The sequence below is a fragment of the Numida meleagris genome, chromosome 3, assembly GCF_002078875.1.
Source record: "Numida meleagris isolate 19003 breed g44 Domestic line chromosome 3, NumMel1.0, whole genome shotgun sequence".
Taxonomy (NCBI): domain Eukaryota; kingdom Metazoa; phylum Chordata; class Aves; order Galliformes; family Numididae; genus Numida; species Numida meleagris.
In genome coordinates, this window is record NC_034411.1 from 9,418,463 (window position 1) to 9,429,092 (window position 10,630).

At 50.4% G+C, this 10,630-nt stretch overlaps 1 protein-coding gene across 1 annotated transcript in view; it reads left to right on the forward strand.

The window, feature by feature from the left end:
* LBH (limb bud and heart development) overlaps positions 2,729-10,630 on the forward strand; it is an 11,113-nt gene continuing 3,211 nt past the window's right edge. Inside the window, exons 1-2 of the mRNA XM_021390869.1 lie at positions 2,729-2,901; positions 3,161-3,263. Of these exons, the coding sequence (XP_021246544.1) occupies positions 2,876-2,901; positions 3,161-3,263 (129 nt within the window). The 5' untranslated portion in view covers positions 2,729-2,875. The remainder of the gene's footprint in view (positions 2,902-3,160; positions 3,264-10,630) is intronic.

Below are 10,630 nucleotides of genomic sequence, written 5' to 3' on the forward strand. Positions count from 1 at the left end.
CCTGCTGCCTCTTTGCTGGGGCTGTGCTGGGCAGGGGAGGGCAGCCCATTGCTCCGTGCTCCTAACAGCCACCCAGCACCGACAGCTGGTGCGAGCACAGAGCAAGCCCTGCAGGTTCAGAAGGCCAAGTGCTGCAGTGAAACGACATTTTACATATATCATCCGTGCCTGTGTGTGTGAGCGGTGCCAGGTTCAGCAGCAGAACAGATGACGCCTCTTGCAGTAGGCACCAGAAGGAGGTGCTAGCAGGACACATATCTGAGCCAAGTGAGGGCTTGCTGAGCACCAAGCCCTGCTTTCAGGCCTGATCCTGCCCTGCTCAGCGCACATTTGAGTGCATCCAAGCCCAGGGTGCTGGATGAAACACTGGCCAGGAGGGACTGAGTGTTCATGTGATGCACCCTCATTAGGAAATTAGAAGAAAAGAAAGGAAAGTCAGGTGGAAAATGGGCTCAACGCATGGCTACTTCAGGTTTCTTGAGCCAGAGGTGTGTCTGTGTCCTCCATCCCGTCCTCCCTTCTGCTGTCCTCTGCTCACCCACCAGCAAAGGTCCCAAACCAGCAAAGCCCTTAAGTACACACTTACAGATCAGGATAAGCCTAAGGGCTCTGGCACACAGGACCGCTCACTCACCAACCCCTCCAGGCCCACTGCTCCTCACTGGTCTCACAGGACTGCTTTCTTCTTTCAAGCACGGGCCAGAAGTCACTGCAGAAGGCAACGCTGTGCAGAAAATGGCTGGAAGGAAGGAGTGACAGCCTTTTATTTTATTTTTTCTGAGGAAATAAATAGGGCATGCCCTTCAGCAAGTGTCAGGAGGAAGGGGTCGGTGCCAGCTGGGGCAGTGTGCAGTTCGTATGTTCAAATGTTTCCATGGTTTTGTTTTTCATTTCCAGGTGGGGAGAATTTATTTTATTTGCTAGGAAGATTTCCCTGCAGGACTCAGGGAGCCTGAGACAGGCAGGCTGTGAGCTCCTGTGAGCTGGATGGAGGTGACATTGCGGGTGACATGGCACCAGTGACACTCAAGCAGTCCCACCTGCCCCTTGGCCAAATGGATACTGCAGTGTGCGTGGATTCGGGGCACCCAGGATGTCAGAGATGCTGTGGACCCCACAGCTACCATGCCATCAACCCCAGAGCTGTCCATCTCCATGTAAAGGAATGTAAATGCAATGAAAGCTGTTACGTTGCAAGCAGGTCCCAAGTGCTCCGTGCAAAAATGTGCAGCAGTGAAACAGGGATCTAGTGAGCATACTGGGTGTGGAAAGTAGAAATGAGATGATGCTGGGCTCCATTTTCTAGAAGTGGCTGAAAACAAAAAACAAAAATTGGCTATTTTCCTGCCTTTTTGGGCAAGGTAAACAAGGGCAGGTGCAGCTGTGCTACACAGCTTTCCTGCACTGGGAACTCCTCCTGTCTCATAGAGGACCGCACATCACTGGAATACATGGACACTTCCCCTGAGGCTTTCTTAAAGGTGGGGCAGAGCTGCAGTGCTGCTGGTGCACACCTCAGCCAGGGCAGATTCCACTACTCGGGCTTCAGCGCTTCTCCAAAAGGACAATTAATGCACTTATGGCTAATCACACAGATGAGCCTCTCAGTGGCTTCCAGCCAAAGCGAGCACTAGCAGCAATGACCCCCAAGCTTGCCCACTGATGTGCTCACCACACCGATCCCTGTGAGCAGCATCTAGGATTCCTTGTTAGTCTCTCCCTCCCTAAAGGCTGCTATCGAGGTAGAGCCATGAGACAATCTGCCTGTGCCAGCCTGGGTGGAAGAACAAGCAGGGAGCAGCTTTTGCAGGACCCCTGAAGTGCAATAGAGGGGAGGTGTGCCTGCTCTTGTCCATGTGCCTCCTTGGTTCTGTTAAGGATTTGAGGGCTTTTGTGGTTTATTTTTTCATCGGCTTTTATTTCCTACGTTCAAGCCCAAGACATCTACAGCAGGCGTGTGTATATCTGGGAGAGCCAGGTTTGTTCCTGGTGACGTACCTGAGGGAACTGAGCTCCCCCCAGCCCGGATGTCAACTGTTCAGCCTCAGAAATATGTTTTGCACACTGAGCCTTGTCCACTCTTAGGAGAGAGCCCATCAGCAGAGCACTGAGAGGGACCCACAGGTCTCACCTGTACCCACCTGAGCTCCCATGCGCTGGGTCAGCTCCTTGGGACTGGCTGTCATCGGGCACAGAGAAGGAGATGCCTGATGTCAAACACCCACATACGCCATCATTATATAATATGAAACTAAGAAGATTACAATATCCGGCCAGAGGAAACACGCACACCTATGTCTGCGTGTACACGTGTATGTCTCGTCTTGAGGGCTGCTGGAGCAGAACCGAGGGCAACGCACGAACCTCGCAGCTCGCACACGCGGGGCCGACAGCACACGCATGCCGGCTCATGGCACACGCGCTTAGTCACCGCAAGCTGTGCACGTGAAGGCGGCGCACGGGATTACACCCAGCGCTCAGCGATGCCCTAGGCTGCTGCGGGCTGAGCTGCGGGCAGAGCTGCGGGCTGAGCAGCGGCACGGAGCGCGCCACGGGCTCGCGAGACAGGGCGGGGCACCCCCGCGGCCACGCCCCTCCCCCCGCCGCGCTCCGCTCCCGAGTGTGGCGCGCCGAAGCCATTCATGAAAATGCTGACGTCATACGGGGGGGCGGGCACGGAGGAGGCCACGCCCCCGCGGCTATTTAAGGCGGCGCGGCGCCGCTGGCGGGACTCAGAGGGAGGCGGTGGTGCGGAGGTGCGTTGTTTGGCGCCCGGCGGTTCCGCGCAGCGCCCGGCTCCCGCCCCCCGGCAGCCTCGTGTGCCTCGGTGCCCTGCCGCCACCCCGAGGGCGTGGGCAGTCTCCGCCGGGACTTCATGTCTGTGCTTTGTCCCCTGCCCTGGTGAGTGGGCGCTGCCCGTTTCGGGAGGCGCGGGGGGAGCTGGAGCGGTGCGGCGCGGCCGCTCTTCTGGGGAGGCGTGCGGGGATGCAGCGCCTCGTTGCTCCGTGTCCTGCCCTGGGGGGGGCTGGGGTGGGTGCCAGGGAGGGACCAGCTGGGAATTGCTGCCTGTCTCGGCTCACGGGCTGATCTGATGCCGCTTACGCTTCGCTCGGACCTTCTGGAGCCCTGAGGTGGTATGAATGTTGTCTTTTGTTTCCAGCCCTGATTACCTGAGATCAGCCGAGATGACCGAAGTGATGATGAGCGCCCCGGCTATGGATGAGATCGGACTCAGTCCCCGCAAAGATGGGCTCTCGTATCAGGTGAGTGCTAGATCCCCTACGGAGCTGCCTGGACCATGGGCTTGCTCTGGTGAACATAATAGCAAGTCCTGCAGTAAGGGCTGGTCAGTGAGCTGCAGCGCTTGCTTGGCCGGAGCAATTTGTCTAAAATACTGCTTGGTATCAGCTCAGGTTGGCAGAGTACTTTGTTTCTGAAGTGCTTGAACCCCGGCTTGTTGGGTGTTCACGGAGGCTCAGTGGGAGAGGAGATGCCCTGAGGAAGAGCCTGTGCCAGTCACAGGCTGAGAGGCTGCTATGTTCTCCATAACTATGGCTTGCATATGATTTGTCTGCAGCAGAAGGGACTTGTTTGTATGGCACTTAAATCTTCTAAGCTATTCCTTGGTTTTCCCCCTCTTTGAAAGGGTTAAGTCTGTTATAAGGTAGATACAGTGAGGCTGGGCACAGCCCTGATAAGCCTGCAGGCACTGATGCCTGAACGCATGAGCTGCATCCATTCTACAAGTGGTGAGTAATGTAATTAGCTATTAACCTCTCAGTCGGTAGCTGAGGTGAAGGGGTGGTCTCAAACTCCAACCTTTATCCTTCAGCCTCAGTACTTCCAGTCAATCAAAGGATGAGTTGTGCACCTTTGCCTATTAGATCTGATTTTCCCTACTCTTGCAGGAGACTTGTTGATGAGGTTTATCATAGGAGCTGAGTACGTGCATAGGACTTGCACTGCTCTGCAGAGAGTGACTCTTCATGGCAGATTGCAGTGCGGAGTTCTTCCTTTGCAGATGTGCCACAGCCTGCACAGAGGCGCTTGCTCTAAGTGGGCATTCAAATTACGTGCGCTGTTGTACACTTGCATATTTATGTCTGAAAAATGAGCTACGAGCCTGTAGCTGTGCACTGAGGCGTGAAATCAATGGAACCCTGGGCCATGGCTCAAGCAGAAGCCAAAGCTGCAGGGGGGGAAAAAAGGGATGCATTGCTTTTTTTGGTCAGAACTCTCTGTCTGAACAGTGCAAGTAATTTGGTTTATTGCCTGTATGTGGAAATAGTTGTTCTGTTCGAGTGCTTGAGTTAGTGGAAAGCATATGGCCTTGCTTTCCTCTGCTATAGAATGTGTACAGCAGTGGGAATGGTTGCGAAAGTTGAAGCTATTGTGCTAGACTGTGCCAGATGTTCAGACAAGTGTCTTAAATGGGACACTGTGTGAAGGCGTCTAACCCACTCGGGTCAGATGTTTGTTTGCTTATCCAAACTTTCCGGTGGGAGGCAGTCTGGGTGCCCTGCTTATTCTTGACCGATTGCTTCAGTGAGGCTTTCCCCTAGTACTAATGACCTCAGTGAGTCTGTCTGGGTGAACTGGAGAGCAAGCCTCTTCAGCTTTGAACAGGGTCGTCTGAACCTGAAAGTGTTTGAGTCATGAATGCTAACGACTCATATCCATGCAGAGCTTGTCTGTCTTGGATCCCTTCTCTGCAGCGATCTGGTCACAGAGGGTTCTCAGTGCCCACAGGAGCTGCTAACTGCCTGCTAGTCCTTGGCTTTATTGTAAGCTGAACTGATGGCAGAAAGGCCTGGGGTATTGAGAGGGCAGGTGCTGCTGGGGAGGTGTGTGGGCTGGGGTTGAGGTCTGCCTCTAAATCAGGTTAGTGTAAAGAGGATTGAGAGTAGGTTGCAACCTTCTTCCTCTTGACTGCAAGGCTGAAAATGATGCTGTGCAAAGTGAGATGTTGAAATCATCCTTAAACAGCTTAAAAACAAAGTTGAAATAGCAAAAACAAATGCAAATAGTACCATGAACCCTGTTCAGTTTTGGGGTTTGGTACTTCTTGCTTCATCCTGCTGTTGGGGAGAGTGTTTGGTATGTGGGAAACTGTATGCCGGTCTGAGGGCTGTAGTGCAACAACTTAAAAGCAGACAGAGCTAACGGAGCATGACTGCTCCGGCACTGAGGCTTGAGCTGAGCTGCAACATCTTCCCTCACCCACCTGCAGAGCAGGGCACTCACAATGAGCGTGACCACTCTTGGCTACAGGAAGCAAAACAGTGGATGCAGAACTGGGAGAGGTGAGCTTTTAGTTTCCAAAGCTTCTTGTGGAGTAGAAGTTGGGTTTGTTCTGCTGCAGAGATGATATGAAACTGGGGTTCAGTATGCTGCCCTTGAGGCTGTGCAGAGAAGGATCTGTGACCTGACTTATCAACTCATCAACTACTGTTTTAAAGTATTTTGGTTTTCCTAGTGAAGCCTTGGGAGTAAACTGAGGCAACTAACTCCTCCAGAGCGTAAACTCCAGCAGTCTGGTTCCTTCACCCCATGGAGTTCATTGAATGTCAGGACTCCTGCCTGTCTCACTGGTTACTTTCTGGGGGAGCTTGTGGCTTGTCAGGTTTTCTTCTGCCTGCTCCTTGCCTCATACTCGAGTGTCTGTGTCTATACATCCCTAGGAGGTGTGCATCCCCCAGCGATGCTTCCTGGTGTTCTGTGGGCTGGACACTGCTGTTTAAGCACTGACATTGCTTTTTAAGCAGTGCTGTGAAAACCTGAGCTGCAGAAGTCTCATACCTCTGATAACTGAGTTGTCTGTGTAGGCTTAGTAATTTGTATGTGGTTTCATTTGCACAATGTGCTTTCTCGGCATAGATACCTTTTTCCAGTTAGCGTGCCAAATGCTTGCAAGCTGATGTGCAACTTCAAAGCCTTTTAGTACAGGGCAGTTTTTATTCCTGCATCTGCACAGTAAAGCTGCTCTGAGCCTACTGAAGGTGGTGGAAGTGAATGGTGAAATCTGCATGCGAGTCTTGGAGCAGGGAGGCACAGACAAAACAGAAGATGCAGCTGAGGAGATGATGTCATGCTGGGTCTTGTGCCTGCAGTGGAGAGCTATTTCTGGATCTTTAATAGATACCCCATAATTCCCATGGGACTGCTAAACAAAAAACTCGTTGAAATGCAGCTGATGGCTCAAGATGCCCCTGCTACAAGCAGATGTGCCTGTGGAGGACTCTGTGCCCCTCCTGCCTGGTGGTCCCTGCAGAGCTAGGCCTTATCAGCTCCAAGGGGCAGGGAAGTGCTGCTTGCAGTTCCAGCACCAGGTAGACCTGTTCTGAGAAGCCTGGTCAGCACTATGCCAGCTTGTCCTCTAATGCCATCTTGCAGCAGCATGGGTGTTGCTTCCCAACTGAAGGCTGATTTGACATTGTCAAAACATTGTGATGCAGATCCTGCCTTGTTTCTTGAAAGTGGATCTGAGCACAGCTGAAAACAATTTGCCTGAAGTGTTTGTTTTGAACCAATACTGTGTCTTGAGCTGAGCATGCTGCTTTGCTGCAGCCTGACTGGCTGGTCCTGTTGGGCCTTGGGCTTCCTTCTGGGAGACTGGCACGCAGAGGCTGAGCTTGCCTCATGCCATCAGCTGGGGTTTGGTTGTCATGGGGAGCTTGAGCTCTTTAAGTCATGATCGCATCACGCCGGGATCTGTCTGGGTTAATCACAGCCACAGTTAGCTGCGAATGACGTCAGACTGACTGAATCTAGGTGAATAGGCTTACTGTCCTCTCTGGTGTCCATGGCAAAAGCCTGGGACATCAGTGTTGTTGGGGGAATTGGTGTCAGCAAGTGCAACTTCATTTGCCCGTGAGGGGCCTGAGCTGTATCAGTGCAGAGTACCTCTGTCAGCGTTCAACTTCCCAAACAACCGGGGAGATAGAAAGCAGTAGTGCAATGGGTTGGGGGCCTGCAAGGGACCAATATGGGGCTGTCCTGGGGTCTGGTAGTGAGCCTTGGAGGCTGAGATTCATCTTGTTTGCTTGTGAGGCGCTCCTATGCCTCGGTTTCTCCAGTGGAAATCCTGTATAGGAGCGGGTGCTCGCCACTGCTGGGAGGCTTTGAGTCTGGGCTGTGGAATTTGGAATGACTGAGTTTAGGATAACTTTACCTGTTCAGCTTCCCATAGCATGGTTACTAGACAAGATCAGTAAGATCAATTACTTCAGGTTGAGCAAATGCTTATTCCAGGGTCTTGGACCTTTACTGAAGGCAGAAGCAGTGTATGGAAAGAGCAGAGCTCAAACTAATACCTTCCCAGCTATTCTATGCAGGAAGAAGTGCTCTGCTGAAATTCATACTGAGGACAAGCAGCTCATGGTAACATCTCACTGCGTGTTTTTTCCTCCCTACTTGATGTCTCCTCACTCCGATGGAAAATTGTTATGATGTTATGCTGCTGAAGTTTCCCTGCCTCTGTCCCCCAAGACGTGCTTGTGACTGAGGAGTTGTCATAGTTCATAAACCTGAGTCACGCTGTGTGCATAACTAGATGGAGCTCAGTTTCAAGTCATGACTACTGTATGAGTGAAACTTAGCAGCGCTGCTTCTTGTAGCTGGAAAATTCCTCTGAAGAAGGCACCGAGATGATTTAAATACTTCCTGGAAGGAGCTTGCCATGCCTCTTGGTGACAGCAGAGTTTTGTTTCAAGACCTTGTATTTCAAATCGGAAACCAGAATTTTAACCTGATACTACCAAAGAGGTCTGAAACTCAAATTTTAGTGTTGGGAGGGGAGGTGGTGCGTGTACCTCAGGGTATATCTTGTCCCTGAAGTGGTATGCATCTCAGTGCAGACCTTTGTGTCTTGTATTAGTAATACCACAATGAGGTAAAACTTTCCCCAAACAGTAACATAATCTGGAAAGATCTTCTTACCTTAGTTTCCCTGCAATATAACTGAAATAGCTTTCAGCCTTTCCAGGAGGGGAGACAAGCACTTTAACTCCTGGTGTGGACCAGAGGATACAGGTGGATGTTGTTTTGGATTTACAAGTGTCCCTTGGATTACAGTAGCTCTGAGCTAATCTCCTTAGCTGTCTGACGTCTCTCCTGCTTTTGGTGTTTCTCTCCCTGTGAATGCTCAGAGAGGCTGTGAGCCTCCCCAGGGCGAAGGGAACTTTCCGTTCTTGTTGCCAAGACTTCATTTGAGGACAGCAGAGCTAGATCATCTGAAACGGAGGCAAACATGACTTTCTGCAGATCATTTCGAGCTTTCGTTTCAAGTACTGCTTTTCACTGCTCTTACTATATTGAAAGGTAGCAGTTCTCAGAACATCATCTGGAGAGGCCCAGGAAAACCAGTCTTGCTGCAAGTGAGAAGCAGCGTTGAGCAGTGCACGAGTGCATATTGCTTCTTATGCTACAAAGTCAGATATCTCTTGCCACGGGCTGGGGAGATCTGCAGGCAGTTGCTGTCTGTCATGCTGTATTAGGTGGTGAGGGAGGGAGCTACCTTTGAGTTGCTTCTGAACTTGCTTTTAGCTGGCCTTCCCCAACAGCTGGTTGGTGGCTGTCATTTGGGGACAGATAAATGAGTGGTAGGCATCTTTCAGCGCTGTGTGAGGTGGCTCCCTCTGATAAATGCAAGAGAGGCTGCGCTCTTTGTGCGGTGGGGAGACGCAGAGTCTTCTTTCCGTGTGGGTGAGCTGGAGAATGCAAGAGGAGAAGCTTGTAGGCAGGTTTCCACAGCCAGGCTGTCTCGGCTGCTGTGGAAGAGGGTGCAGAGCTGGCAGGTCGGATCTGAGCCTGCTGCACTCCTGGGAGGATCTCACTGCAAGTTTTTTTCCAGAGGTTTTTTTTCTTCCTATTGTCTAAAACTGGAGAGGGACCAGATTCCGCACATGGGAGCGACAAATGCAGCATGGCACTGCTGGTGTGGATTGACAGAAAGCTGGTGCTTGCTAATCTTTGTGAAAAGAGCCTGGCAACTCAGCTTATTTTGGGGGTGACCCAAGAGATTTTTTCATCCCATTTCCCTGGATGTGCAAACGAAGTCTTAATCTGAAAACCACTTCCCTTCAGTCCCTGTACTTGGCCGGCAGTGGTGCCCTGCTTGTCACATGCTAGGAAATCTGCCTTTGTATAATTTTTCCATTGATGGTCCACACCCCTTGAAAATGTAGTTGCAACATCTCACTTCATGCTGCCTCTACGATTAAAAGACATGACTGAGTGGAAAAAATCTTGACCTCCTTGGGTTTGGTCTGTCCTGCAGCTATTTGAGATAAGATTATGCTAGTTTTTTATTAAAAAAGCTGCACACCACATTTCAGGGATTTTTTTATAAGGAAATGACTGCTTAGCTTCTGGAAAAAAAAAACTGTCAGACTGTTTTCAAAGAAATTGCTCCAATTTGACCCAACGTGCTTAAAATGATAGCAGCCAAAGGTTAGTTTAATTATTAGACTGCTATTTTTCTTGCACAGGAGGCTATTTTCATGACACTATCAGCTTATGTAACCTCCTGAACCACACTTCTTTTTCCATTGCAACCTTCTAAACAATGTAATGTCAAGGGTACTTTTTTTTTTCCTTTCTTGAGTTCAGGTATCAACTTGATGCTTTAGAGCTGTTGACTGTGCTTCCAGTAATGTGCTGGGTGTCTGAAACTGCCTTTGTTTGGCTGAAAAGCCATAAAGCTGAAGAAACAGTTCTGGTCTCACTTATCCTGAGAGTGGCACTGTGCAAGGAGAACTTGTGCACTGAGTCACTTTCCTGAGCATCTGCTGCCAAAGTCACCTTGCCTGACTTGACGTTAAGTAGCAGCTTGGCTCTCTCAAGTTGATAACCTGGTTCCTACAAAGCTTTGAATTCAGTGGAGAAATGTAGCTAAATACAAGAAGACTGAATATTGACAAGAGGTAATGGTGTGGTTAATAGTCGCTAGGCTGAAGAACAAGTTAGAGTGGGGTTTGGGTAAGGCTTTCCCATGTGGGTATCTGCATGACTGGCATGAGGAGTGTGGCGCTTCTTGGTTCATTCTCAAGGCTCCAGGGCATGGAACTTGCTGTAGAGCTGGAACCACAAAGATCAGAAGAGATCAGTTCTTGTCCCCAAATGAGCATCCAAGTGCAGTGCTCCCATGTGAGGTTCACTGTGCTGCCCACCGTAAAGATGCTCTTGTGGCTTGGATGAATTCAGCCGCTGTTCAGAGAAAGTGTAGTACATGGCTTCTCATGTCATCTACACCTCCAGGAAAATGCATTTGATGATAAGCCTCTTCAGACTGTTTTGATGTAACCATAATGGAAAATGGATATGCAGATAAAATGTTCTGAAATAGACGGAGCTGCTTAATCTTCTGGATACCAACTGGGGGATCTGATATGAGAACTGGTTCTTGTCGCCCAACAGTTTTTCTCAGGATGAGGTGGGGCTTGTAGCTGTTCCCCTAGCAGGGCATTCCTGTTCTGTTCACATTGCCATTTTGTTATACAGACTCACTGTTAATATTCCAGCAAAGCTGAATGCAGCTTTTCCTGTACCTGTTAGTTTCTGGAAGGATCGAAGCCTGTAGCCCAGTGGCACTACCTGTGGGTATGGGCCCTGATGCTGTTGCTATGGGGGG